This window comes from Falco biarmicus, chromosome 1, assembly GCF_023638135.1.
Source record: "Falco biarmicus isolate bFalBia1 chromosome 1, bFalBia1.pri, whole genome shotgun sequence".
Classification (NCBI taxonomy): Eukaryota; Metazoa; Chordata; class Aves; order Falconiformes; family Falconidae; genus Falco; species Falco biarmicus.
The window spans coordinates 36,520,289-36,541,391 of NC_079288.1; the positions used below are offsets into that span (position 1 = coordinate 36,520,289).

Sequence of the window (21,103 nt, forward strand, 5' to 3'; positions counted from 1 at the left end):
TTCACTTCCAGGGAGGCCTGGGTTTGCAGCCACCCGCTGCCTTGGAGCTGCTGGCCAGAGAGGGTCCAGACACGCTTTTTGACCGACCCCTCATCAGAGGGCCTGGGGGGGTCATGGGGGCTGTCGCGGGGCTCCGTTTTCTACACTTTTCTGTCTTGAGGTTGTCTGAAGCCAGGTGGAGCCCGTCGGAGGGGGTGCTCAGCCAGCAGAGAGACTGGGCACGGCCTCTGCCGGGAGCACCCCGGCCTGTGGAGCAAGAATTGCTCTCGGGCCGCTTCCAGCCGCAGGACTTGCCCGTTGGGCCCGTCTCGAAGCCTGCTGTCGGCGGAGAGGCAGGAGCCGGCGGGTGGGCGGCTCTCAGGGGGGTCCCCCGGGAGCGGGCGGCCAGGCCGGGCTGGTCCTGGGGGGCGGGCGGAGGGCTCCAGAGCAGCGGATGGAGCTTGGCCACGTCTGCTTCCCTCATCCGCGGCGCCCGGGCACCGAAGAGGGACTCGTCGCAGAAGGACGGCGTGTGGCTCCGGGGCCTGCACGGGGCAGCGAGCAGAGAAAGCCGCGCGGTTACCGGAGCGGGCAACGGCAGCCCCGCGGCTCCCGGCGGGACGCTGAGCTGCGCCCCGGGCCCTGCCGAGGGCCACCCGGGGCCAGCCCAGCGCCGCCCCGCTCGCCCGCGCCGGGGGAACCGAGGGGCCGGGCCGCCGCGCCCCCCGCCCCGCTGCCGCTCCCCCGGGGGCACCGACGCGGAGCGAGCCCCCAGACGGCGGGACAGCGGGCCGGGCGGGGCCGGCGGGAGCGCTCGGGGCCGCCGCTCACCTGCACCTGCTCCTCGGCCGGGGGCCGCCGCGGGCCGCCCAGGGAGGCGCGAAGCCGGGCGGCGGCGGGCGGGCCCCCGCGGGGCTGCCGAACAGCGACTCGTCCACGAAGGACGCCCGTGCCCGGCGGAGGCCCCGCGGGGGCTGCCGAGCGGCTGCGGGAGCGGAGTCACCCATCCCCGCCACCCGCGTGGCCCCGCGCTGCCCGGGGCGGGGAGGCCCCGGCCCCGCCCCTTCCGGTCCCGCCCGCGCCTCGTGCTTCCGCCGCCGCCATGGCGCCGCCGCGCGCCCGCCGCCAGCCCCAGGGAGCACCGGTACGGGGGGGGGGCGGGGGAGGGTCTCGGTGCGCTCGGTGCCCCCGTGCCGGTGTCCTTTGTGCTGGTGCGCCCAGTCTTCGTGTGCCGGTGTCCTCGGTACCGGCGCCCCCGTGCCTGGCGCCGGCATGTCCGGTGCCCCCCGTGCCGGTGTCCTCGGTACCGGTGAGCCCAGTCCCCATGTGTCGGTGTTCTCGGTACCGGTGCGCCCAGTTCCCATGTGCTGGTGTCCTCGGTACCGCTGCTCCCGGTCCCGTGTGTCGTGTCCCCAGTGCGCCCGGTGCTGATGTCCCCTGTGCCCCGGTACTGGTGTTCCCGGTCCCCATGTGCCGGTGTCCCCTGTGCCCGGTATCCTTGGTATGTGCCTGTATCCCCCGTACCAGCATCCCCAGTCTGTGTGCTTCTGTGCCTGTGACTATCAGTGACTGGTCCCATGTGCCAGTGTCCCCGGTACTGGTGTCACTAGTCCCTGTGTGCCACTGTCCCCAAAGCCAGTGTGCCCAGTGCCACCGGGCGTCCCCAGTGCCAGTGGGCCAGTGCGGGTGTCCCCAGTGCCACCGGGAGTCCCCAGCGCTGGTGCCCTGCCTGCCGGTCCGGCAGTGCAGAGCCACAGTGCCCTGGCACCGCGGGATGCCCATCACCGCAGCCATGTCCCGCTGCTGTCCCCAGGTCCCCACGGCCCCGCTGCCCGCCTTCCCTGCCGCCAAGGAGGACGAGGACGATGGCGCCGACGCCGAGCCAGACACGCGGGCCATGGTGCGGGCCCAGAACCAGAAGAAGAAGAAATCCGGGGGCTTCCAGTCCATGGGTGCGTGCAGGGAGGGGACAGCTGCCCCTGGGATGGGGACCGTCCCCTCCTGCCCACGCCCCCTCACCTGTCCCCATCCCCACAGGCCTCAGCTACCCCGTCTTCAAGGGCATCATGAAGAAGGGCTACAAGGTGCCCACCCCCATCCAGAGGAAGGTGAGCGTGGGGAGTGGGGGGTCCCCACCCCGGGGCAGTGGTGGCAGGACTGTGACGGTGACAATGATGTCTCACAGAGCATCCCCGCCATCCTGCGCGGCCGGGACGTGGTGGCGATGGCGCGAACGGGCAGCGGGAAGACAGCCTGCTTCCTCATCCCCATGTTCGAGCGGCTGAAGGGGCCCAGCCAGGCCGGGGCGCGTGCCCTCATCCTCTCACCCACCCGTGAGCTGGCCCTGCAGACCCTGAAGTTCACCAAGGAGGTACAGGGGACAACGGGGGTGGTTGGGGACAATGGGGACAGTGGGGGCAAGGAGTTTGCTTTTACCCCCCCCGCCAACATGGTTCTTTCTCACCCCACAGCTGGGCAAGTTCACAGGCTTGAAGACAGCCCTGATCCTGGGAGGAGACAAGTAAGCTGTCCCCATGTCCCCACCAGTCCCCGCTTCCCTAAAGCCTCCCCAAAAGCTGGCGAGGGGCTGAGCTGCCACCTGCTGCCTGGCGCCGCCCCAGCCTCTCCCCGCTCTCGCAGGATGGAGGACCAGTTTGCCGCCCTGCACGAGAACCCTGACATGTGAGTGGGGGCGTGAGGAGGGGACCTAGTGGGAAAGTGGCCCCCAAGAGCCACCCACCATCGGGGGACACCACTGGTGGACACATCCTGGTGTTCTCTTGGAGCGTCTTCCTGTGCTCCACATGGGGAACAAGGGGGTCTCCATCGGATCTTCTTTGAGTCGGATTTGGGGCCTGCACCCCGGATGGTGTGGGGACGCTGTGTCCCCCCCCACCGGGTCCCGTCACTAGCTCTGTCCCTACAGAATCATTGCCACCCCTGGACGCCTGGTGCACGTGGCGGTGGAGATGAAACTGAAGCTGCACACCGTGGAGTACGTGGTGTTCGACGAGGCCGACAGGTCAGCGGGGCGCAGGGGGGTCCCCGGGGCTGGCAGTGTCCCTGCAAGTGGGGTGAGGGATGGTGGGAGAGAGGCGCCCGGGGGGGTGGCAGGCACTCCCATGTCCCCTGTCCCCTCCCCTGCAGGCTGTTCGAGATGGGCTTTGCCGAGCAGCTCCAGGAGATCATTGCCCGGCTCCCTGACTGCCACCAGACCGTCCTCTTCTCCGCCACGCTGCCCAAGCTGCTCGTTGAGTTTGCCCGGGCTGGTAAGGACCAAGGGACAGATGGTGGCCAGGGGGGACTGGACCAGAGAAGAGCCTGGGGACAGGGACGTGGCACGTTCCCGCAGCTGCTGGGCCCGGGCCTGGCAAACCCAGGCTGGATTAATGCTGGGCCAAGGGGGCAACTCCAAGCCATGGGTGGGTGGGGCGGGTCCCAGTAGCGCATCCACGTGCAGCCCATGTCCTGCATGTCACCGCATCCCACAGGTCTCACCGAGCCGATGCTGATCCGTCTGGATGTGGAGTCCAAGCTCAGCGAGCAGCTCAAGGTGAGAGGGGCCAGGGGGGCTCAAGACGGGCTTTGTGTCCCCCGCCCCCTGCAAGCCACCCTGCAGTGGCTCCAGGCTCGTGAGGAGGGGACAAGGGGTGGCAGTGTCTGGCATGGTGATGCCGAGGGGCTGAGCTCTGCCCTCCCTTTGCAGCTGGCTTTCTTCCACGTGCGTGGGGACGACAAACCAGCCGTGCTGCTCCACCTGCTCCGGAGCGTGGTGAAGCCCCAGGACCAAACAGTCGTCTTTGTGGCTACCAAGCACCACACAGAGTATCTCAAGGAGGCAAGTGGCATTTGGGGGTGCCCAGTGTGTACCCCTGTGACAGGGCAGGCTGAGGGGGGTGCCTAGGACCCCTTTCCAGACCCATGTGGTGCCTGTGTCTGTGAGCATGTCCCTGCTGGAGTCTCTGCCTCCGTTTCGCTGGATCGAAGGAGAAATCCTGGCGTATGTGGTCATGGAGGTGCTGCATCCACCTGCCCCTTGAAGAGAGGCGGGAGCACAGTGGGATTTGGGGGTCTGGATGGACACCCTGGGGTCTTGGGGCCCTGGGAGCTGAGGGTGCATGTCCAGGGAGGATCTGATGTCTCTTCCCTCCTCCCCAGCTGCTGACGGCCCAGGGCATCCGCTGCACACACATCTACAGCTCGCTGGACCAGACCGCCCGTAAGATCAACATCGCCAAGTTCGCCCAGGGCAAGTGCCCGGTGCTGCTGGTCACCGACTTGGCCGCCCGTGGGCTCGACATCCCCATGCTGGACAACGTCATCAACTACAGCTTCCCTGCCAAGGCCAAGCTGTTCCTGCATCGCGTCGGTGGGTGCCAGTGCCCTGCGCAGGGGCCCTTGCAACCTGGCGGTCCCTCAGGGTGACAGGGAGAGTGTGAGTGGGCTGTCCTTTGTCCCCTGCCTTTCCCATCCCTGTGGTCTGCTGGATTGGCACCGATGCCCCTGGCTTGGTGGTGATACTTTTGGGGCAGGACGTCGCTCTGTTTTGATCTCAGGAGACAGGCTGGGGACAAAGTAGTGTCAGGAATATCCCTGATCTCCCAGCTGGACTGCGGGGAGCCTTGGGGGCAGGGCTGGTGCCTTCCCTTTAGGGAGGTGCCATGGTGGGCTCCCCTTTGCCCCCTTCCCCGGCCACCCACAGCCCCTTGGCACCATGCCCACCTGGTCAGTGTCACGTGTGTGGGCTCCCAGGGGCACCAGTGGGTCCCTGCCCAGGTGGGGGCAGGCTGGGCTGGCACTGGGGTGATTTCCCACTCTCCTCCTCTCCTTGCCAGGTCGCGTGGCCCGAGCTGGCCGGAGTGGCACTGCCTACTCGCTGGTGGCTCCCGATGAGATGCCCTACGTCTTTGACCTCCACCTCTTCCTGGGGCGCCCGCTCGTCCTGGCTGGCACTCAGGAGATGCCCGCTGGTAAGGCAGGCCTGGTGGCAGGCGGTAGGGTGGCTGCATGTCCAAGCTGGGACACTGGCTACATGGCCACTTGGTTTTACCCTTGGCTAAGTGCTGGAATTCGTGGTCTTGTGGTTGGCATTCGCCCAGAGGGGCGATATGCCCTCGTTACTGGGGTGCAGCTGGGGAAAATGGGGTGCTGGGGGCTCTGACAGCCCATGCATTGGGGATGCTGATGTTACACCACCAAGCTCCCTGTGGCTGTTGGCTCTGCCCTGTGACATCCTGGATTGCTGCCACGATCCCAGAGTGGATGCCAGTGGGGTGACACAGTGTCTCCCGGACTGCAGATGCTGACGGGGTCCTGGGCCGTGTCCCCCAGAGCCTGGTGGATGATGAGGAGTGCCTGCTGCTGACGGACCATGAGGGCTCGCTGGAGCTGCGGAGCCTGCGTCGCGTCGCTGACAACGCCCACAAGCAGTACCTGCGGTCCCGGCCCGGCCCCTCGCCCGAGTCCATCAAGAGGGCGAAGGACCTGGATGTGTCCCAGCTGGGCATGCACCCGCTCTTCAGTGAGTGCCTCGGGGACACTGAGGAGGGGGAGCCCATTCCCCTCGCCAAGGAGCTAATCTGTACCCCTCTCCGTGCCCGCGTTCCCCAGGCGCTCGCTTTGAAGACACCGAGCTGGAGAGGCTGAAGTTCGTGGACAGCATTAAAACCTACAAGTCCAAGGCGGTGAGTTGAGACCCCTCCTCAAGCACGAGGCACCTGGGCTGGGGTGGGAGGGAAGGTCCGTGTGGCCGGACATGCAGCTCACCGCGGCTCGCAGACTATCTTTGAGATCAATGCCACGTCCCGGACGCTGGCCAGCACCGTGATGCGGTCGAAGCGGCGCCATGACCATGCCCTCATTGAGAAGTACCAGCGTGGGCAGCAGGAGAAACGGGCAGCAGCTCTCAAAGGGCAGGGGCTGTGCCCAGCCCCCCCCAGGCCCGAGGAGGGAGAAGGAGAAGGAGAGGAGGAAGACCTTCAGGTAACGGGGCAGGGATTGGGGGGGTTGCTGTGGACACAGCAGCTGCTGCAAGGCCATCTCAGCTGGGTAGCGGCAGCACCGGGGCCCCCAAGCTGTGCCAGAGCTTGTGGCTGCTGCAGTGACTTGCAGGGCTGGGGGGGGACACATGGCTCCCGCAACCCCTCCACTGTCCCCTTCCAGGACGTGTTCTCCACCGTGGTGGGCCAAAAGCGAAAACGGGGCCGAGGGGGAGAAGACAGCCCCAGGAAAAAGGCACGGGAGACGGCGCAGCGGGACGAGGACTTCTACATCCCCTACCGGCCCAAGGACTTTGAGAGCGAGAGGGGGTGAGTCTGGGAGGGCTCCTGCCGCTGTCCTGTCCCGGCCCGCGCGGGGGGCTGCTCTCATTGCCTGCCCTTTGCAGGCTGAGTGTGGGCGCTGAGGGCAGCCCCTTTGAGCAGCAGGCAGCTGGAGCCGTCCTGGATCTCATGGGTGACGAAAACCACAACCTTAACAAGAGCAAGCAGCTGCTGAAGTGGTGAGTAGAGCCTGCCCATAGGCTGCAGGGGGGAATTGGGGCTGGGGGTCCCACCACCCTCCCCTCTCTCACAGGGACCGCAAGAAGAAGCGGTTCGTCGGACAGACGGGCCAGGAGGACAAGAAGAAGGTGCGGACAGAGAGTGGGCGCTACATCAGCAGCTCCTACAAGAACAACCTGTATCCTGCCTGCGGGTGCTGCTCCCTGCCTGTGCTGTGGCAAGGGCTGTGGGGGAGGGGGAGCGGGGCTGGACCGTGTGCCCTCTCCCGGAGATCCCTGCCAGGGCAGTGGCCTGGGGAGGGTGGCTGGTCAGACACCGCAGTGGGTTGAGCGATGGGGAGTCACCACGCATTCCCTTAACCCACCCCGGCCCAGCTATGAAAAGTGGAAGCAGAAGTACAAGGTTGACGAGCGGGACGAGGATGAGGAAGATGGCCGTGGCAGGGAGCAGTTCAGAGGGAAGCACGGGCGTGGGCACGGTGAGTACCTGGACTGAGCAACAGAGCCCCATAGCATCCCACCACCACCTCGCTCTGGCCTCTGGCCTGACCTTGGCTGTGTCGTCCCCTGCAGGGTCCGGGCAGCCCCCAGCCCCCAGGGTGCGCTCGGAGCTGAAGAACAAGCAGCAGATCCTGAAGCAGCGCAAGAAGGCGGCCAAGCACCGCTTCCTGCAGAGCGGGGGGCTGAAGCGCCTGAAGGCCCGGAACCGGCAGCGGGTGCAGGAGCTGCGGCAGATGGCCTTTGGGCGCCGGGTGGGAGCCGCCAAGAAGGGCAAGCTGCGGAAGAGGGTGTAGGGGAGGGGGCCGTGGCCCAGCAGCTTGCCCCACACCGGGGCTGGGTGTCGGGGAAGGAGACATGAAATATTTGGCTGGTTTTGCATCCCGACTCCTCTTTGTCCTTGCTGCAAGCGGCGTGCCTGGGGTAATTCCTCCCCCTTGGGCCACCCCCACACACAGTCCGAGAACAGGCAGGTGCTGCGGGTTCGCAGCTGGGGTTTATTTCATCCCTGTTGCCTCTCACCGCGGGGGTTCCCAGACTTGTCCAGGAGTGACCTCCGACCCTGGAGGGTGCCACGAGTCCTGTGGCAGCCCAGGGCAGGCTCTCCCCAGCCCTGGGAGCGGGCAGTTGTCCCCAGGGGCTGTTCCTGGCTTGGGGGCACCCTGGCAGCCTTGTCACACAGCTAGGGCATGCGGGGGGCTGCAGGCAAGTGGGGACGTGGCGCTGGCTGCCCAGGGTGCAGCTCGGCACAGATGGCGGCCAGGTCCTGCATGCAGAGCAGCACCTGCAGAGATGGGAGCCCGATGCCACTCACAGCCACCCGGGGATGTGAGTGTCCCCTTGTGTCCCCCAGCCCCGCTGCGCAGGGAAAGGGGCTGTGCTGACCATGTCCAGCTGGGCCTCGGTGTCCTCCAGGGCCACATCTGTGCCGATGCTGAGCCGTGCGGTGGCGAGCTGGAAGAGGTGCAGCACTGCCAGCTTGACTTGCCCCAGCAGCAGGGTCTTCTGGGCGGCCGTGCTCTGGATGTGGGCCCAGCAGGACTCCTGGGAGACAGTGGCAGAGAGCCCTAGCCCCATCCCTGCCCCACCTCAGCCACTGCCCCATGTCCCCTGCACATCCCCCGGCTGGGACAGGGGGACCCGGGGGTCCCAGCTGCGTATCCCCCCATGCACAGTTGCTGACGATGCTCGCTGAGCCCATGGGGACCCCCAGCTCAGCCCAGGGGCCGCAGCCCAGCTTCCCGCTGCCACCGCGATGTGCGTCTCCCCTCTGCAGCACGCTCGGGGCCCGTACTGCTGCCCCTCTCCCTGGGGTGGTCCTTGGGCACCCCACATCCCCCCTTACCCCCTGGAACACGTCGCTGTGGGCAGCCTCCAGGCGTGCGCGGAGCTGGGCCAGCTCACTGTTGGTGCAGAGGAGCTTGCTGCTGGCCTCCTCGCGGTACCGGCGGAGCTGTGCCCGGTGCTGGGCCAGCTGCTCCCACCTGGCTCCTGCCCGTTGTGCCAGGGCTGCCCGCACCCCCGCCAGTGCCCCGAAATGGGCCAGCATGTCTGGGACGTCCTGGAACTGGGCAATGGGAGGGGGCTGAGCGGCTGCGGAGGTAGGGGGGCTGCTCCGGACAGGGCTGAACCCCCACAAGGGGCTCGGGGACATGCAGGTTGGCACCACAGGGACCCCTGCACCCACCTGCCCCATGGAGGGCAGCACGCCCTGCAGATATTCACCGAAGCCGCGGAGGCTCCGCAGGCGCTGGGCCAGGCGCTCCCTGCGCCGCAGCAGCCCCGCAAGCTCCCGGCGCAGGCGGGTGGCCTTGGCACCCTGCCCTGCCGCCTGTGCCCGCTCCTCATCTGCCCGCCGCAGCAACCGCTCCTGCCTCGCCGCCGAAGCCTGCGGTGCGGGGACAGGGTCAGCGGGGCCCCCGCGGCCAGCCCAGCCCCAGCCCCTACCCTGGCACCTTGAGGACTTCGTCGAATTCAAGGATGACATCCCGGAACTGCTCTTCCCTCTGGCTCAGCTGCTGCCAGCGCTGCGCCAGGCGCTCCATTCTCTGCTGAAACGCCTGTGGGACTGCCAGGCGCTGAGAGCATCGCCCCATGCCGGTGCACCCAAGGCAGGATGGGTGCCAGCCTGCGAACGGCCAGGCTGCAGCCCCCAGGGAGGGGGCACGTGGAGGGGCTGGGGGCCGCCCTTACCTCCCGCTGGCTCTGCAGTGCCCGCTCCACCTCTGCCACCTCCCGCCTCTTCAGCAGCAAGCGTGTGGAGGGCAGCAGCGTGGCACCATCCCACGCTGGCACCATCCTGCCACAGGTTGCACGGAGCTCACCGTGGTCCGGTGGGGAGCGCCCAGGTGGAAGCACCCACTGCTGTGGCGTGACCAGGACCCCCCAGGGACCACCGCTGCTTGCCAGGGCTTGGCACGGGAGCCTTGCCTGCTCTCCCACGCACGCAGGGGTTGTCAGTGACCAGCCAGGGCTATCCCTACTCGCACCCAGGTTACTGACCCCCGCCTTGCTGCTGACCATCCCTCCTGCTTCAGCCTCCCCCCCACTGCGAGACCCCCAGTGCCACTGCAGTGTCCCAGGGAAGGTCAAGTCACAGCACAACCTCAGCTTTCTGATTAGACCCCAGGGAATCCCCCTGCCTCCCCCGAGCCTGCAGCTGGGCAACAGGCTCTGCAGCTCCCCGTTCCCAAGGGTGGCAGCGGGAGCTCCTGGCGGGGGGACCCACGTGGAAGCCACCTGGGAGCGTGCCAGGCAGCACGTGGGCACCCCAAGTGTGTGGGCACCTCTGGATGGGGTGCGGGTGGAGATGGAGCCCCAACACTTACCAGGGTGCCCTCCCTTCCCTGGGTGCCACAGCTGGGGACACACCGCAGCCCCCCTGCCTGGGGTCCCAGCCCCCAGCCAGTGACCCCTCCCCCCCGGCAGTGGCACCCTGGGGACCCAGCGATGGGAATGTGAACCAGCGGGGACAGGGTGAGCTGGCCCCCTTGCCAAGCCCTCGCTCGCCTCCAGCACCTGCCACGGGAGCCGGGTGGGCAGCTGCCTGTCCTGCGGGGGACACGGAGGGATCTCACTCACGGCAGCCGCAGCTGACCCCGGACAGCCACACGCATGTCGTCCTCCGTGTCGCAGGCCGTCTCACCTGGCGCCTGCTGCTCGCTGAGCCGCCGGCCCCAGGAGCTGGAACACGGGGCAGCCGAGATGGCGGCGGCACAACGCCGTTGCCAGGAGCAGCCGGAGGTTCCCGAAGCTCCCTGGGATTTTCCGGGCACCGCTCCGAGCGTGCTGAGCGTGCGAGGGTGGGGAGCTGGGCGCAGGGCCCGCACCAAGGCTGCTCACAGCCAGCCCGCGGGTGGGTCCCACCGGCAGCTGCGCTCCAGCCCCCCCAGCCCGCCGACCCTGCTCCAGCCCCTCCGAACCCCCCGCTCGGGCTCCACGCCTCTTCAGGGACCCCCGTGCACAACCGGCCCCAACCACCGTCCCACCAAGTGCTCGGGTCGCCCCTTCCCGCACCTCCTCGGCTCTCCTCCACCTCGCGCTGCTGCTACCCGCAGCGCAGGGCCGGCTCAGACCCTGCCACTTCGCCCGCGGTGCCGGGAGGGCCTCCTTTCCCCTCCGCGTGCTGCCAGGTCCCCTTTGCTCCCCCCATGTGTGTGGCCACGTCCCCCGGGACCCTCCACACACACTCAGATCCCTTGTGTGCGCTCACTTCTCCATCACCCTCTACGCACTCTCTCATCCCACCCCCCACCTCCCACAGCCGATCCCTGTCCTCCTCTCGCCGAGCCCCACACTCGCCTCCAGCCTCACCACACCACAAGGTACAGACTAACTCCCAACTCAGACACGGAGCGGTATTTCAGAAGGACTAGGAGAAAAAATATTTATAACAAAAACAATTAAGCCTGCCTAGTTAGCATCACCCATGTCCTGCATGTGCTCCAGTTGTCTCTTCCATTATTCCAGGACCTCCCCGGCCCCGCGGCAATCCTCTCCATCACGCTCCCCACAACCCCAGCAGCGCTCGTGGTGACTGAGCCAGAACCCCATACTGGTATTCCAGTCTGTCACAGGCATCAAAGCAGGCTACTGGGACCCACCTCCCAGTCTCTGCCTGCGCTGGGCATAACCCTGTTTAAAAAGGACACCTGAGACAAAGAGGAACATGAAAAGAGGAGAGAAGAAATGGAGAAGTGTGGCTGGGAAAGGGCAGGGTGAAAGCTGGGGGAGAGTGGAGAAAGAAGAGGGGATCTCTGACCGAACCAGCCCACTGCAGGATGCTACGGGCCTGCGCCCGGCCCCGCTGCAGTGAGGACGGGCTCGATGCTGGCGCCCAGCCGGGTGCTGTGTGCTTCTGCAAGAAGGGATGGAACCACGAGCCTCACATCTCCTCTCCCCTCGCTTCCTGCGGAGGCACCTTGCTGTGCTGCTCGCCATCGTCACCTATGCAGGGCACAGAGCAGCGGCACCTCAGCAAAAGCCGACAAGCCAGACAACAGGAATTCTTCCTGCCCCAGCAGCTGCTCCTGGAAGACCTGCAGCTTGGCAGAAGAGCAGGCGGCTCCCACCCCAGAACTCTGCCAGCAGGCGGGTACCAGGGCTCACCTTCCGTCAGGCGGCTGAGGTAAGCGGTCTGGGCGCTGTTCCCATTGACCAGTGCCAGCGCCTCATGCTTGGTGGAGCTGCTCATGGTCTCCTCTTCCCCCCTCCCCTCATCATCGTCTTCCGAGTCCACCAGCACTAGCACATCACCTGAGTCTTGATTCCTGTGAAGAGCAGAGCAAGGGGAGGTAGGCACTGAGAGGCTGAGGGCAGCCTGTCCTCACCCCTCCCTCCAGCCGGTGCCTCCCCTGGCTTTGACAACCTTCTACACCAAAATGACCAGCTTTGATGGACTCTTCCAATCCCACACCAGCTATGTTCAAAGAACAGCTGGTTTCAGACCCTGCTGGCAGCAACACCACCAACGGCATTAAGCACTGCTTCCCGTTTGTCTTCTGAAGTCCTCAAACCACAAATATTCACGCACCAAAGTGCGTGAGCCCCTCCTGAGCGGAGTTATTGCCCCCTCCCGCACAGATGGGGAGCAAAGGCACTCAGAAAAGTCTTCCCATGCCGCAGCCCCGCAGCCGTGGGAACAGGGGCAAGGGAAAGGAGCAGGGCCAGGAGTGGTGTGAGCAGCAAGCAGAGAAGAAATCTGGTGCACCTGAACCCCAAGGCGGCACTTGTTCGTGTGCAGCTACCAGACATCCCACCTGAGAGGGGAAGGACACGGTGAAACCACCCGCGCAGAGCAGCTGCAGATCGCTGTTTCTATTTGCTCAAAGTCTTTGGGCTCACCCGCACCGAGGAGCGGCAACTCCCACGCTACCGGGAGCCTTGCCAGCACCGACCCTGCACAACCCCAAAGGGATGCCACCCCTGCTCTGCCCAAGTGCTCCCCTCTCTCCCCTCCACCTCCTGCTCCCGCAGCCACGCCAAGTCTCACCCAGCGGCACCGTTCCCTTCCCGTGGGAGGCACAGCCCCCAGGGAAGAACAGCTTTGCTCTGGGGACAGCTCCTGCCTCAGAGGCGGATTCCTGACCCTACCAGATCATCCCTGCCAGGAGACACACTAGTGAGGCCAGGTGGGACTGGGCTGCGGAAAATCAGCTCACCTGAATGCAGCACCTGAATGGGAGAGAAGGGAAGGGAAAGACAGCGTCAGAAACCAGTCCTGCTGCAGTCCCTCGGGCAGTGCTGCTGGTTTTACCCTGTCAATCCTGCCTGCAGCGGGATGGTCTCTGGCAGCCACAGGCAGAAGCACAGAGGCGAAGGTGACCTGCCCACATATGCGACAAGAGCATCAGGGAGGTCACACGGAGAAGCCCATCACAGTACAGCTCCCTGGAGGAGACGAGGGGAAGGTGCCTGAAGCACGCAGCTGGGGAAGAGCCTTGTGTTCCCAACCCATCTGCCTCCAGGGCTGACAGGGTTTTCACCAGGAGCAGGATGAGGCCCAAGGGCTGCGGTGACCATCAGCGGCTGACTCCAGCACACCAGAATGGACAAGCAGGTTAGGGATAAAACCAGGCCACCCCAGGAAGGAGTAACCCCCTCCCTGGCTTGCGCAGAGGAGAGCTCCTACCTCTCAGGCACAGGAGGGGATTGTAGTACAGGACGACCCCGGTGACGGTGAGAATAGCCAGCAGGGACAGGACCACCACTGCACCCACGACCCCAACGATGTTCTCTGGTTCTGTGGAGAGGAGACACAGGAGGCCAGCTTGTCACCAGGACATGGACGGATGAGGAATTCGCAGAGCAAGTAATAGAGCAGGTCCTGGTGCTGTCTCAGCTGCCATTTCCCATCGCTGCAACAGTCTCACCAGCACAAGGGGTGAGGGTTTCAGGCGCTCATGCTTCATCGATACAGAAAGTACCAGAGCAAGGCCCCTGTTTTTGTGGCTACGTGCATTTAGTGGAAGCGTATCAACCCCTGCCCACGGCACCTTGAGCAGCGTGGCCTGCAGAGGTGCTCCTCTGTGCTCACAACCCCCCGGAAGGACCAAGGATGCACCTCTCTCAGGCCCACTGCGCTGAGGTGAGGAGAATCAGGCCTTTTCACCCTGGGCCAAAGGGACCCAGTCCTGCATCTGTGCTTGCTGTAAGAGTACGGAAAGCATCAACAGGCAAAGAGGGCTCTTAGTGGCAAACAGAGCTCCTCGCGGGCTCGCCAATAGCCCCAGTGAGGTGCGTCCCCACTCCTCAATCCCTGCCACAGCAACCCCAGGCAGCCCCACTCACGCTTCACCGTCAGGCAGACGAATAGCTCCCTCAGCCCCACGGGGTTCTGTGCCTTGCAGATGTAACAGCCCCCGTCGGTGCCCTGGGAGCAGTTCCGGATGGTGAGCCGGGACACGTTGCCCTCCTGGGTGATGAGGTACCTCCCTCCAGGCTGGATCTCCACCTCTGGCTGGGTGATGCCCCGCAGCCAGGTGAGCCTTGCTGCTGGGGTGCTCTCGGTCACACGGCATGTCAAGGTCACATTGTCACCCACAAAGCAGGTCTTCGGGGGCTCCGATTCCAGTGAAGGGATTTCTGAACAGCCCAAGTGGAAAAAAAGAAAGAAAGAATAAAGAAAGAGTCAAGGAGGGAATGGAGGAGTTCAACATAACAAGCAATCAGCCACCTGACTGATTAATAATCATTAACAGAAGGAAGTCAGACAGGAGTCTGGGACTTGAGCGCTGTGGATTTGGCATTCAGCTCACTCAGAAGACTTAGCAGCCTTCCAAGGAGTGATCTGAGCAACCTTCACATTGCTCAGTCCCTTTTTTGACACCTGTCTTTATATCCCCAGGGAAGAACGGCTGGAGGGTAGTCAGCGGGAAGACGGCAGAGAGGACAAAGGCAGCCCAGTAATCTTCCTTGGGATCAGCGGAGCTCTTGTGTAGCCCTGACAACCCTTGGAGGATAAACGCAGCTTCTTGTGTAGCCCTGACAACCCTTGGAGGATAAACGCAGCTCAGGTTTCCAAAAGCCACTTCTGTCAGATCCCTCAGATGCCTGAAGGGGGTCTGGGAGCACGCACGACCCTTCTCCTATAAACCCAGCCCTTCCAAACTTAATCTCAAGCTGAGCAAGGCACTAAAACCACCTCTCACTCTAACACAGGCATGAGGGCTCACGCAGGTGAGAAGCCAGGTGTGAGGAGATTTGTCGGCCCCTGAAGATGAACCCCAGACACAACTCACCTGCAACTATGCTGCAGTGGATCTCAGCTGCCGGACTTCTGTGCCTTGTGGCCTGCAGAGGTGCAGGCACCTCTACGCCAGCGAAACCCTGCCAGGCTGCCCTGTTAGCATCTCCCCCTGCGGCAAGCACCCGTGGCTTGCCTGACCACTGCTTTAATGCTCTGGAGGGCAGAGAATGACCAGGGTACCTGTCTGCCCCACCATTAGCAGGCTCATTAGTAGTTAATAAGGCAGGCAAGCCAACTCACTTATCTCCACAGTGCATGCAGGCTCCTCCTGCTTGACGATATGGCTCCCAACACACTTGAATACTTTGCGGTGGGAGAGGTGGGAGCTGTTCAGCGTTTCCACATGGGTGTCCGAGGAGCTTGTGGAGCTGATGACCCAGCTTGAGTTCTCCAGATTTTGCCCCTCTTCTCTCCAGTGCAGGGTGGGGTGGGGATACCCCCCAGGCCAGCTGCAAAACAGCTGCAGCATCAGCCCTGACGAGGAGGTCTCAGCCCAGCATTTTGGGGTTGACTGCGGCGGATCTATCAGCCAGAACAGCACATGGTCAGAAACACTTCCAGGCTACAGCTCTCCGTGTCTCAGGGTTGGAACCCCCCCACAAGTGCTCATGTTTGCCACCATTCCTCTTGAAAATCTTCCCGGTTTCCCTGCTTATCTTGCTCCCTTACCTGTCTCCCACAGCCCCAGGGGAGCACAACTGAGTGACAGCCACAGCGACCAAGCAGGGGGCTGCCACAGCCACCACAGCCGAGCCTTGAGGGACCAACGCACAGGGAGGCAAAACGTTATTGCCACAGGTTTATCCAGCGGAGATGGGATAAGCAGCTAAAAATGCAGTGGGAGAACAAAATCTCCATGCTGCCCTTGGTCCTGATGCCACAGCTACAAGGGGTGACACCGATTCACACTGCTTGAGAACAAGGCTCTGCCTCTCCCCATCACTGATCCAAGCACTTGGATTTCCCAAGGGAACACGGAAAGCATCAGAGCTCTTGCCCAGGGACAAGTAACTAGCTTCTTAGAGCCACCAGCTCAAAGCTGGAGCACTTCCCCAGCAAGCCCAGCACACTGAGGAGGAAGCTATTCCTTGCATACAAGACGCTCTGCCCACAGGGAGTCCTGGTGACTCCAGCTGGCAGGGTCAGGCCCACAGACACGTGCCACTGAAGCCAAACCTTGGTGTGCTCCGCTCCTTCCCACCACCACTGTCACTGCCATGTGGGGCCAGACAATTTTACTCGGCCAGGCACCACACGCTGTGTCCGCACCAAGCTGCACGATGGGGACAAACTCCAGCAAAGAACAGAGGCAGCGTAAGTCACCGCTGGCCTCGTGCCAGGGCCACTCCATAACCACCATGGCTATGTTATCTCAGTACAGAAACAACTACAGGGTGCCAGGAGCCGGTCAGAAGCTAACAGAAACCCAAGGGCAACCAACCCCTTCGGGCAGAGCAGGGCTCACGTTCCGGGCAGTATGAGTTCCTGCCTCTCTGCCATCAGCTGTGTTTTCACACACACACGTGCGCAGATACGCACAGGTTTGTTTAGCAGCCATAGGGATCCTGGACTCTGATCCAGGCTGAATTAACACACTGTGCCACTGTGGCTGACTTGCTTAATCCAGTGCTGAACAAGACCCCACAGAGAGATCAGACACTGCCAAAGCAAGCCCCCCACAAGCGGTGTCAGAGGGATGCCTGATGTTTATTTTGCGGAGCAAAATAATGACATGAGTTAAAAAAAGAAACTATTGTGGCAAAACCCCATGTGAGCTACAAGAACATACCTCCTTAGGGCTTGGCTTTCCAGGAACTACATACACACATCTCCTATGATCTTTGAAACCATCCAGGTCTGGCAGGAAAGTTCCCTACACTGCTTCCTCCGTCCCAGCTCTGGGGAGGTCTCATAACTGATCCCAAATCCTGGCTGTGGTTCGTTACAGCAACCTGTCAGCCTGAGTCACCAGAAACTACCCTGTGTCAAGAGGTGGACACAGCCCTTCCAGGACATCCAGCCACAGAGCTGCACCTTCTCTTCTGTGGTTCCAGGAACCTGCCTCCTGAAGCCATCAGCTTTACATCCTGAACTCCCAGGCTCTCCCAGTATAACTCTACGCTTCTGTCTAAATGCTAACAGAGATCTGTTCCTTAAACGGTAACAAACCAAAACCCTAAAAATCTCCACACACACCCCCCCCCGCAATGAAAACCCCCTCACAGAACACCAGCAAAAAGGACCTCATGCCCATGGAAGAGCCACTTACATCAAACTGCACACAAACATACCAAGGAATCCCTTGGAGCTCTGCAGTCGGTGTTTCCTTCACACCACGAGCTTCCCACCCAAACCAAACACAGAACAGCACCTCGAGGCAGGGCCACACCTTTATGTTGCTAGGATGTTTACTCTACAGCTTGTGGGTTTTTAAAATGCAGTTTTTAGCAAAAAGAGAACTTCTCAGTATAAACCATGAGATGGGTTGAAGATTGTCAACTGGTAACTTCCACATGGAGCCTACAGAACCTGGGTGGCTCTTTTATAGCGGTGCCAAGTCTGTATCCAAGATGTTCACTCCAGCCCAGGCTAAATTGTTCCAGTACCAGCACTGCAGGGCCTGTGCTTCTGCTCTGAGTTTGAGAAGCTTCAACTTCTGGCCTTTCCTGATGCTGCTTCTGCGGATCTAAAGCACCACCAGAAATACTCCTCTCACCTATTTAAGGGCACATCAGTGTCCCATCTCACCTTTGTACCCTTGGGAAATTAACTGACACATTAATTCCATGCTAACTAATGAAGTTCAGACTGCGGCACCAACACTTGGCATGCCATGGATACCTTTTGCTCCTGAGTGTTTTGCACCAGTGCTCCAGATTTAGGGCTCCCCCCTCCCAAGCCCCATACCTACACATATATTCTCTGCAGCAGTTTCAGGTTCAATTCCTTCACTCCAGCCCTCTGTGACCCTCCAAACCCTATCTGCAGGTTCCCTGCCCCAGGCAGGGAATTTTTATTCATGCGAACTTTCAGAGATTGAATCTTTACAGAACAGGTATAACTTTTACAATACACATCTTCCACCAAACACCAAGAAGGAAGGAACACCCTGAATGCAAACAGAAAACAGGTCTTATGCATGGCAGGTGCTGACGGAAAGATCCAGCAAGAAAACAAGGAACCGACAGAGCACAGTGTGCGTGAAAGAGGCAAACTGGCAGCAGTACCTCCTCAACCCTATAACATGGGCTTGGCTGGTGTAAAGGACAGGAGGTCACAGCCCAGGTGTGAGGGGCCAGAGCCTTCGTCACATGTGATTTGAGTTGGTGAAGGCACCAAGAGTGGTACCGGCCACAGGAGCTGTGCTCCCTGCTAATCCGGAGAGGGCTGTTCCCACAGGAGACAAGGCATCCAGGCAAGATAATGGTTCCCTGGCAGAAGCAGAAAGGACCTGCACCAGTGGTGTGCAAAGTAGTTGACTTGAGTGGCTCTCCAGCCTAATCTTCCACCCGTGCTGTGAAGATTTCTAAGAGAATGAATTAATGAAATAGAGATGGAAATGCGAAAGGGCACCAAAAGACACAACAGGTAACAAGGCTGAAAAAATGGCCTGTGCTGCTTAACAGAATCTCTCAGGACAGGGCTCCCAGCAGTAAATTTGAGGAATGCGGCCTTTCCATCAAGATCAGAAGGCTGCACTGTAAGTAAGACTCAGCACAGACAACTGACCAGCTGAGGACCCTCCGCTCTCACACCGAAAGGATGGCAACAAGGAACGGCCCAGCTCATATATTTCAAACACTTATTTCAACTGAGGGAAAAAAAGACGGTGAGCAGCAGCCTCCATAAATCCTAAGATTTATGAAGGCTCAAGTCAGCCGGATTCTAAGGCAAAGGGCCACCCTGGAACAGCTACAGGATACAAAAGATTTGTCAAAAAACCTGGTTTATCATCACCAGTGAAGAAGAACGGAAGAGACACAGCAAGGACTTAACAGCTGGCATTTTGTCCTCTGCACTGCACACAACTGAGCCTCGACAGACCATTTAGACATGTCTCTGGGAGCTTGTGAGTGCATGCATAATTGAGTAGTACCAGCCCGCTCACAGATTTTGCACGTTACGGCCACCCTGCCCTTTTCCACATAATTTTTCCACCAGTGCCAGATGAATCTGGGGACCTGTGAGACTGTGGGGAGGAAATTCACAGATGTGAGACAGACTTACTGCCTACTAGGAGCTGGACTCTGTGCTCGTGGTCCGTCTTGTTCAGCACCTCCCTACAAGTGTAGTTGCCTTCATCCTGCAGGCGCAGCTCTGTGATGCTGAGAGCGCTGTTGTCAACCAGGGAGAAACGGATGTCTGGTGGGAAGGCGACCCTCGAGGAGAAGAGCGGGGGGAAAGAGTGCGGATCCCCTTGAAACCAGACCACCTCGGTTGCTTCTTTGGAGACATTTCGGCATAAAAGGAGGACGCTTCCTCCAACCTTTCCGAAGACCACTTCTTCTGTTCCTGCAAAACAGAAGGGGCAGTGTCAGGGATGTAGGGAACGGGTAAAGCCCTCTTCTGCCAGCAATGCCCTGCACATCTGATACAGACCAGCCCTCTGGGGCTTGTTAGGGGGGCTGCTGTCCAAGGATCTCCCAAGAGGTATTTGGCAACTGAAAACATTCAGTGCAGACACACAGTCAAGAAGAGGTACACATCTTAAAAGGCTCAACAGGAAAGCAAGGATGGGCTATTTCTGCTGAGAAAGGAGGGCAACAAACGAGTGACTGAGGAGCCAGAGCAGTGTAGGAGCCCGAACCACAGTGGGTCACAGTGAAGCCCAGAAATCTCGCAAAGAACTCAGCGGTCGTATGACTATCAAGCAGGGATTTTATTCAGGGCTGGGTGTATGGGGGTATTTCCTCCAAACACGCTCCTTTTCTGTCTCTTTCCTGACTCCTGCTTCATACACTCATCTTACACATATCCATAACACGTTTTTATGTATTCATTAACTATCCGAGAGTGGGCAGTGTTTTATTCAAAATAAAGGAATGCCTTCTTGGCACTTGTGTGCTACATCTTGGTGGTCTTCTGTGGGGTTCTTTTTGATGAAGGCTGGACGTCTTCCTCTTTACGAACTTTTGTCCCGCTTGCGTGCAGTTGTTCGGGGCAGCAGCGCACACGACAGCTGACGAGGACCAGTTTGTTTCCTCTTTATCTTCTTGGTGTCTTCTTCGGATGGCCTTAGGGGCACCTTATAGATGAGGTGCAAACAATTTGCAAGCATCAACTTAATAATTTGCATAGTTACACAGAAGGCAGCTTCTTATCGATCGCTTAATAATTTACAGAGTCAAACACAAAGTCACTCGCTTGCTGGAGCACTGGCCCACGCAGCCCCATCCCGCACCGCACCGGGGGCCCAGCACCGAACTGGGGGCCCAGCACCCAACTGGGGCCCAGCACTGAACTGGGGCCCAGCACTGAACTGGGGGCCCAGCACCCAACCGGGGGCCCAGCACACAACCGGGAGTCCAGAGCCGCCCCCATGTCACAGCGGCCACCGAGGATGATGACACGAGGGCCGGTGTCCCCCTCTGGCCTGTCCTGCTTGCCCTTCCCCCCCCAAATGGCACCCGCACCCCACAGCCAACGCCAGGGTCCACAGCAGCCCCCTCACCCAGCAGCCCCTCGGCGCCTGCCCGCCTCGTTTCCCAAGGGAATCTGGCTACTTTCGACACAAAAATTGTACTTTTAAAGAAAAGGAACCAGCACGAGGGCCGGCTGGGGGGCTCCCCTCAGGAGCGCGGCGGGCGGAGGTACGAGGGGCGTTGAGGGCCGCCCCGGCGCTGGCTGCCCCCTCCCCTCAGCCCCGCTACCTGCGGCCTCCCGGCGCGGCACCAGCCTCCAGACGCAAAGGGCGAGGAAGAAGGGGGCCGGCAGCGTCCCGCCGGGCAGCCGCATGGCCGTGTGCCGCCGCCGGAGCCGCCCGCCCCGGGGAGGCGGTGCTGCCTGGCCTCCGCCCCGGCCAGCGGGCAGGGCAGGGCGGACGGGCCCGCTCGCCGGGGCCCGTGAAGGGGGTCGTGCACCAGTCCCCACCGCCCCAGCCCGCCATCTTGGGCGCCCGCCATCTTGGGCGCCCCCCCCCGACCCCGCCCGCCATCTTGGGCGCCCCCCCCCGACCCCGCTCGCCACCTTGGGGCGCCCCCCCGCCATCTTGGGCAGCCCCGGGCAGCCGGGCCGCTCTCCCTGTGCTGGGGCCGGGCACGGAGCTCGGGGGCGGCCGGAGGAGCGGGAGCCTGTGGCGCAGGGAGGGTGCTGTGCCCGGAGGGTAAAGCTAAGTGAAGGCAGCAAGCGAACCCCCCCGCCCAGGGAACTCGCCCATAATT

The 21,103-nt window shown here is 62.0% G+C and overlaps 4 protein-coding genes and 1 long non-coding RNA gene across 5 annotated transcripts; 1 reads left to right on the forward strand and 4 right to left on the reverse strand.

Moving 5' to 3' along the window:
- Position 1: 1 nt before the first annotated feature.
- Positions 2-986, reverse strand: RITA1 (RBPJ interacting and tubulin associated 1). Its single transcript, XM_056324756.1, has 2 exons — positions 811-986; positions 2-524 (listed from the first exon to the last, which is right to left on the reverse strand). Exons 1-2 carry the CDS (start codon positions 984-986, stop codon positions 2-4), a joined length of 699 nt encoding a protein of 232 aa, XP_056180731.1.
- On the forward strand, positions 972-7,357 carry DDX54 (DEAD-box helicase 54). The gene is made up of 20 exons (XM_056326619.1): positions 972-1,123; positions 1,793-1,931; positions 2,017-2,087; positions 2,165-2,350; positions 2,451-2,500; positions 2,620-2,661; positions 2,906-3,001; positions 3,127-3,248; positions 3,471-3,532; positions 3,686-3,817; positions 4,138-4,348; positions 4,815-4,949; positions 5,279-5,500; positions 5,590-5,663; positions 5,758-5,961; positions 6,142-6,287; positions 6,365-6,478; positions 6,553-6,657; positions 6,854-6,957; positions 7,052-7,357. The coding sequence occupies exons 1-20, from the start codon at positions 1,082-1,084 to the stop codon at positions 7,270-7,272; spliced, it is 2,478 nt and encodes an 825-aa protein (XP_056182594.1). The 5' UTR covers positions 972-1,081; the 3' UTR covers positions 7,273-7,357.
- A 46-nt stretch (positions 7,358-7,403) lies between these two features.
- CFAP73 (cilia and flagella associated protein 73) lies at positions 7,404-10,314 on the reverse strand. The gene is made up of 7 exons (XM_056326622.1): positions 10,058-10,314; positions 9,170-9,275; positions 8,932-9,036; positions 8,664-8,864; positions 8,322-8,543; positions 7,862-8,020; positions 7,404-7,760 (listed from the first exon to the last, which is right to left on the reverse strand). The coding sequence occupies exons 1-7, from the start codon at positions 10,090-10,092 to the stop codon at positions 7,659-7,661; spliced, it is 930 nt and encodes a 309-aa protein (XP_056182597.1). The 5' UTR covers positions 10,093-10,314; the 3' UTR covers positions 7,404-7,658.
- Positions 10,315-10,848: 534 nt separating this feature from the next.
- On the reverse strand, positions 10,849-20,774 carry VSIG10 (V-set and immunoglobulin domain containing 10). Its single transcript, XM_056326620.1, has 8 exons — positions 20,594-20,774; positions 18,951-19,235; positions 14,964-15,245; positions 13,766-14,059; positions 13,107-13,217; positions 12,637-12,649; positions 11,585-11,745; positions 10,849-11,422 (listed from the first exon to the last, which is right to left on the reverse strand). The coding sequence occupies exons 1-8, from the start codon at positions 20,676-20,678 to the stop codon at positions 11,361-11,363; spliced, it is 1,293 nt and encodes a 430-aa protein (XP_056182595.1). The 5' UTR covers positions 20,679-20,774; the 3' UTR covers positions 10,849-11,360.
- Positions 19,584-20,586, reverse strand: LOC130143747 (uncharacterized). The gene is made up of 2 exons (XR_008819852.1): positions 20,242-20,586; positions 19,584-20,202 (listed from the first exon to the last, which is right to left on the reverse strand). It is a non-coding gene; the product is annotated as an uncharacterized LOC130143747 (long non-coding RNA).
- Positions 20,775-21,103: the final 329 nt, after the last annotated feature.

Bases quoted from the DNA above. Each gene is read 5' to 3' on its own strand.
- CFAP73 (XM_056326622.1), bottom strand. From the start codon at position 10,092: ATGCGTGTGGCTGTCCGGGGTCAGCTGCGGCTGCC. The intron at 9,276-10,057 runs GTGAGTGAGATC...AACCTGTGGCAG, and splicing joins CGGGGTCAGCTGCGGCTGCC to GATGGTGCCAGCGTGGGATG. The intron at 8,544-8,663 runs GTGGGTGCAGGG...CCCATTGCCCAG, and splicing joins TGCTGCCCTCCATGGGGCAG to TTCCAGGACGTCCCAGACAT.
- RITA1 (XM_056324756.1), bottom strand. From the start codon at position 986: ATGGGTGACTCCGCTCCCGCAGCCGCTCGGCAGCCCCCGCGGGGCCTC. The intron at 525-810 runs GTGAGCGGCGGC...TGCCCCGTGCAG, and splicing joins CGGCCGAGGAGCAGGTGCAG to GCCCCGGAGCCACACGCCGT.
- DDX54 (XM_056326619.1), top strand. From the start codon at position 1,082: ATGGCGCCGCCGCGCGCCCGCCGCCAGCCCCAGGGAGCACCG. The intron at 3,002-3,126 runs GTCAGCGGGGCG...CCTCCCCTGCAG, and splicing joins GTGTTCGACGAGGCCGACAG to GCTGTTCGAGATGGGCTTTG. The intron at 6,479-6,552 runs GTGAGTAGAGCC...CCTCTCTCACAG, and splicing joins AGCAAGCAGCTGCTGAAGTG to GGACCGCAAGAAGAAGCGGT.
- VSIG10 (XM_056326620.1), bottom strand. From the start codon at position 20,678: ATGCGGCTGCCCGGCGGGACGCTGCCGGCCCCCTTCTTCCTCGCCCTT. The intron at 14,060-14,963 runs GTGAGTTGGCTT...TGGGCTGTTCAG, and splicing joins TGCATGCACTGTGGAGATAA to AAATCCCTTCACTGGAATCG. The intron at 13,218-13,765 runs GTGAGTGGGGCT...TCCTCTCCACAG, and splicing joins CGTCTGCCTGACGGTGAAGC to AACCAGAGAACATCGTTGGG.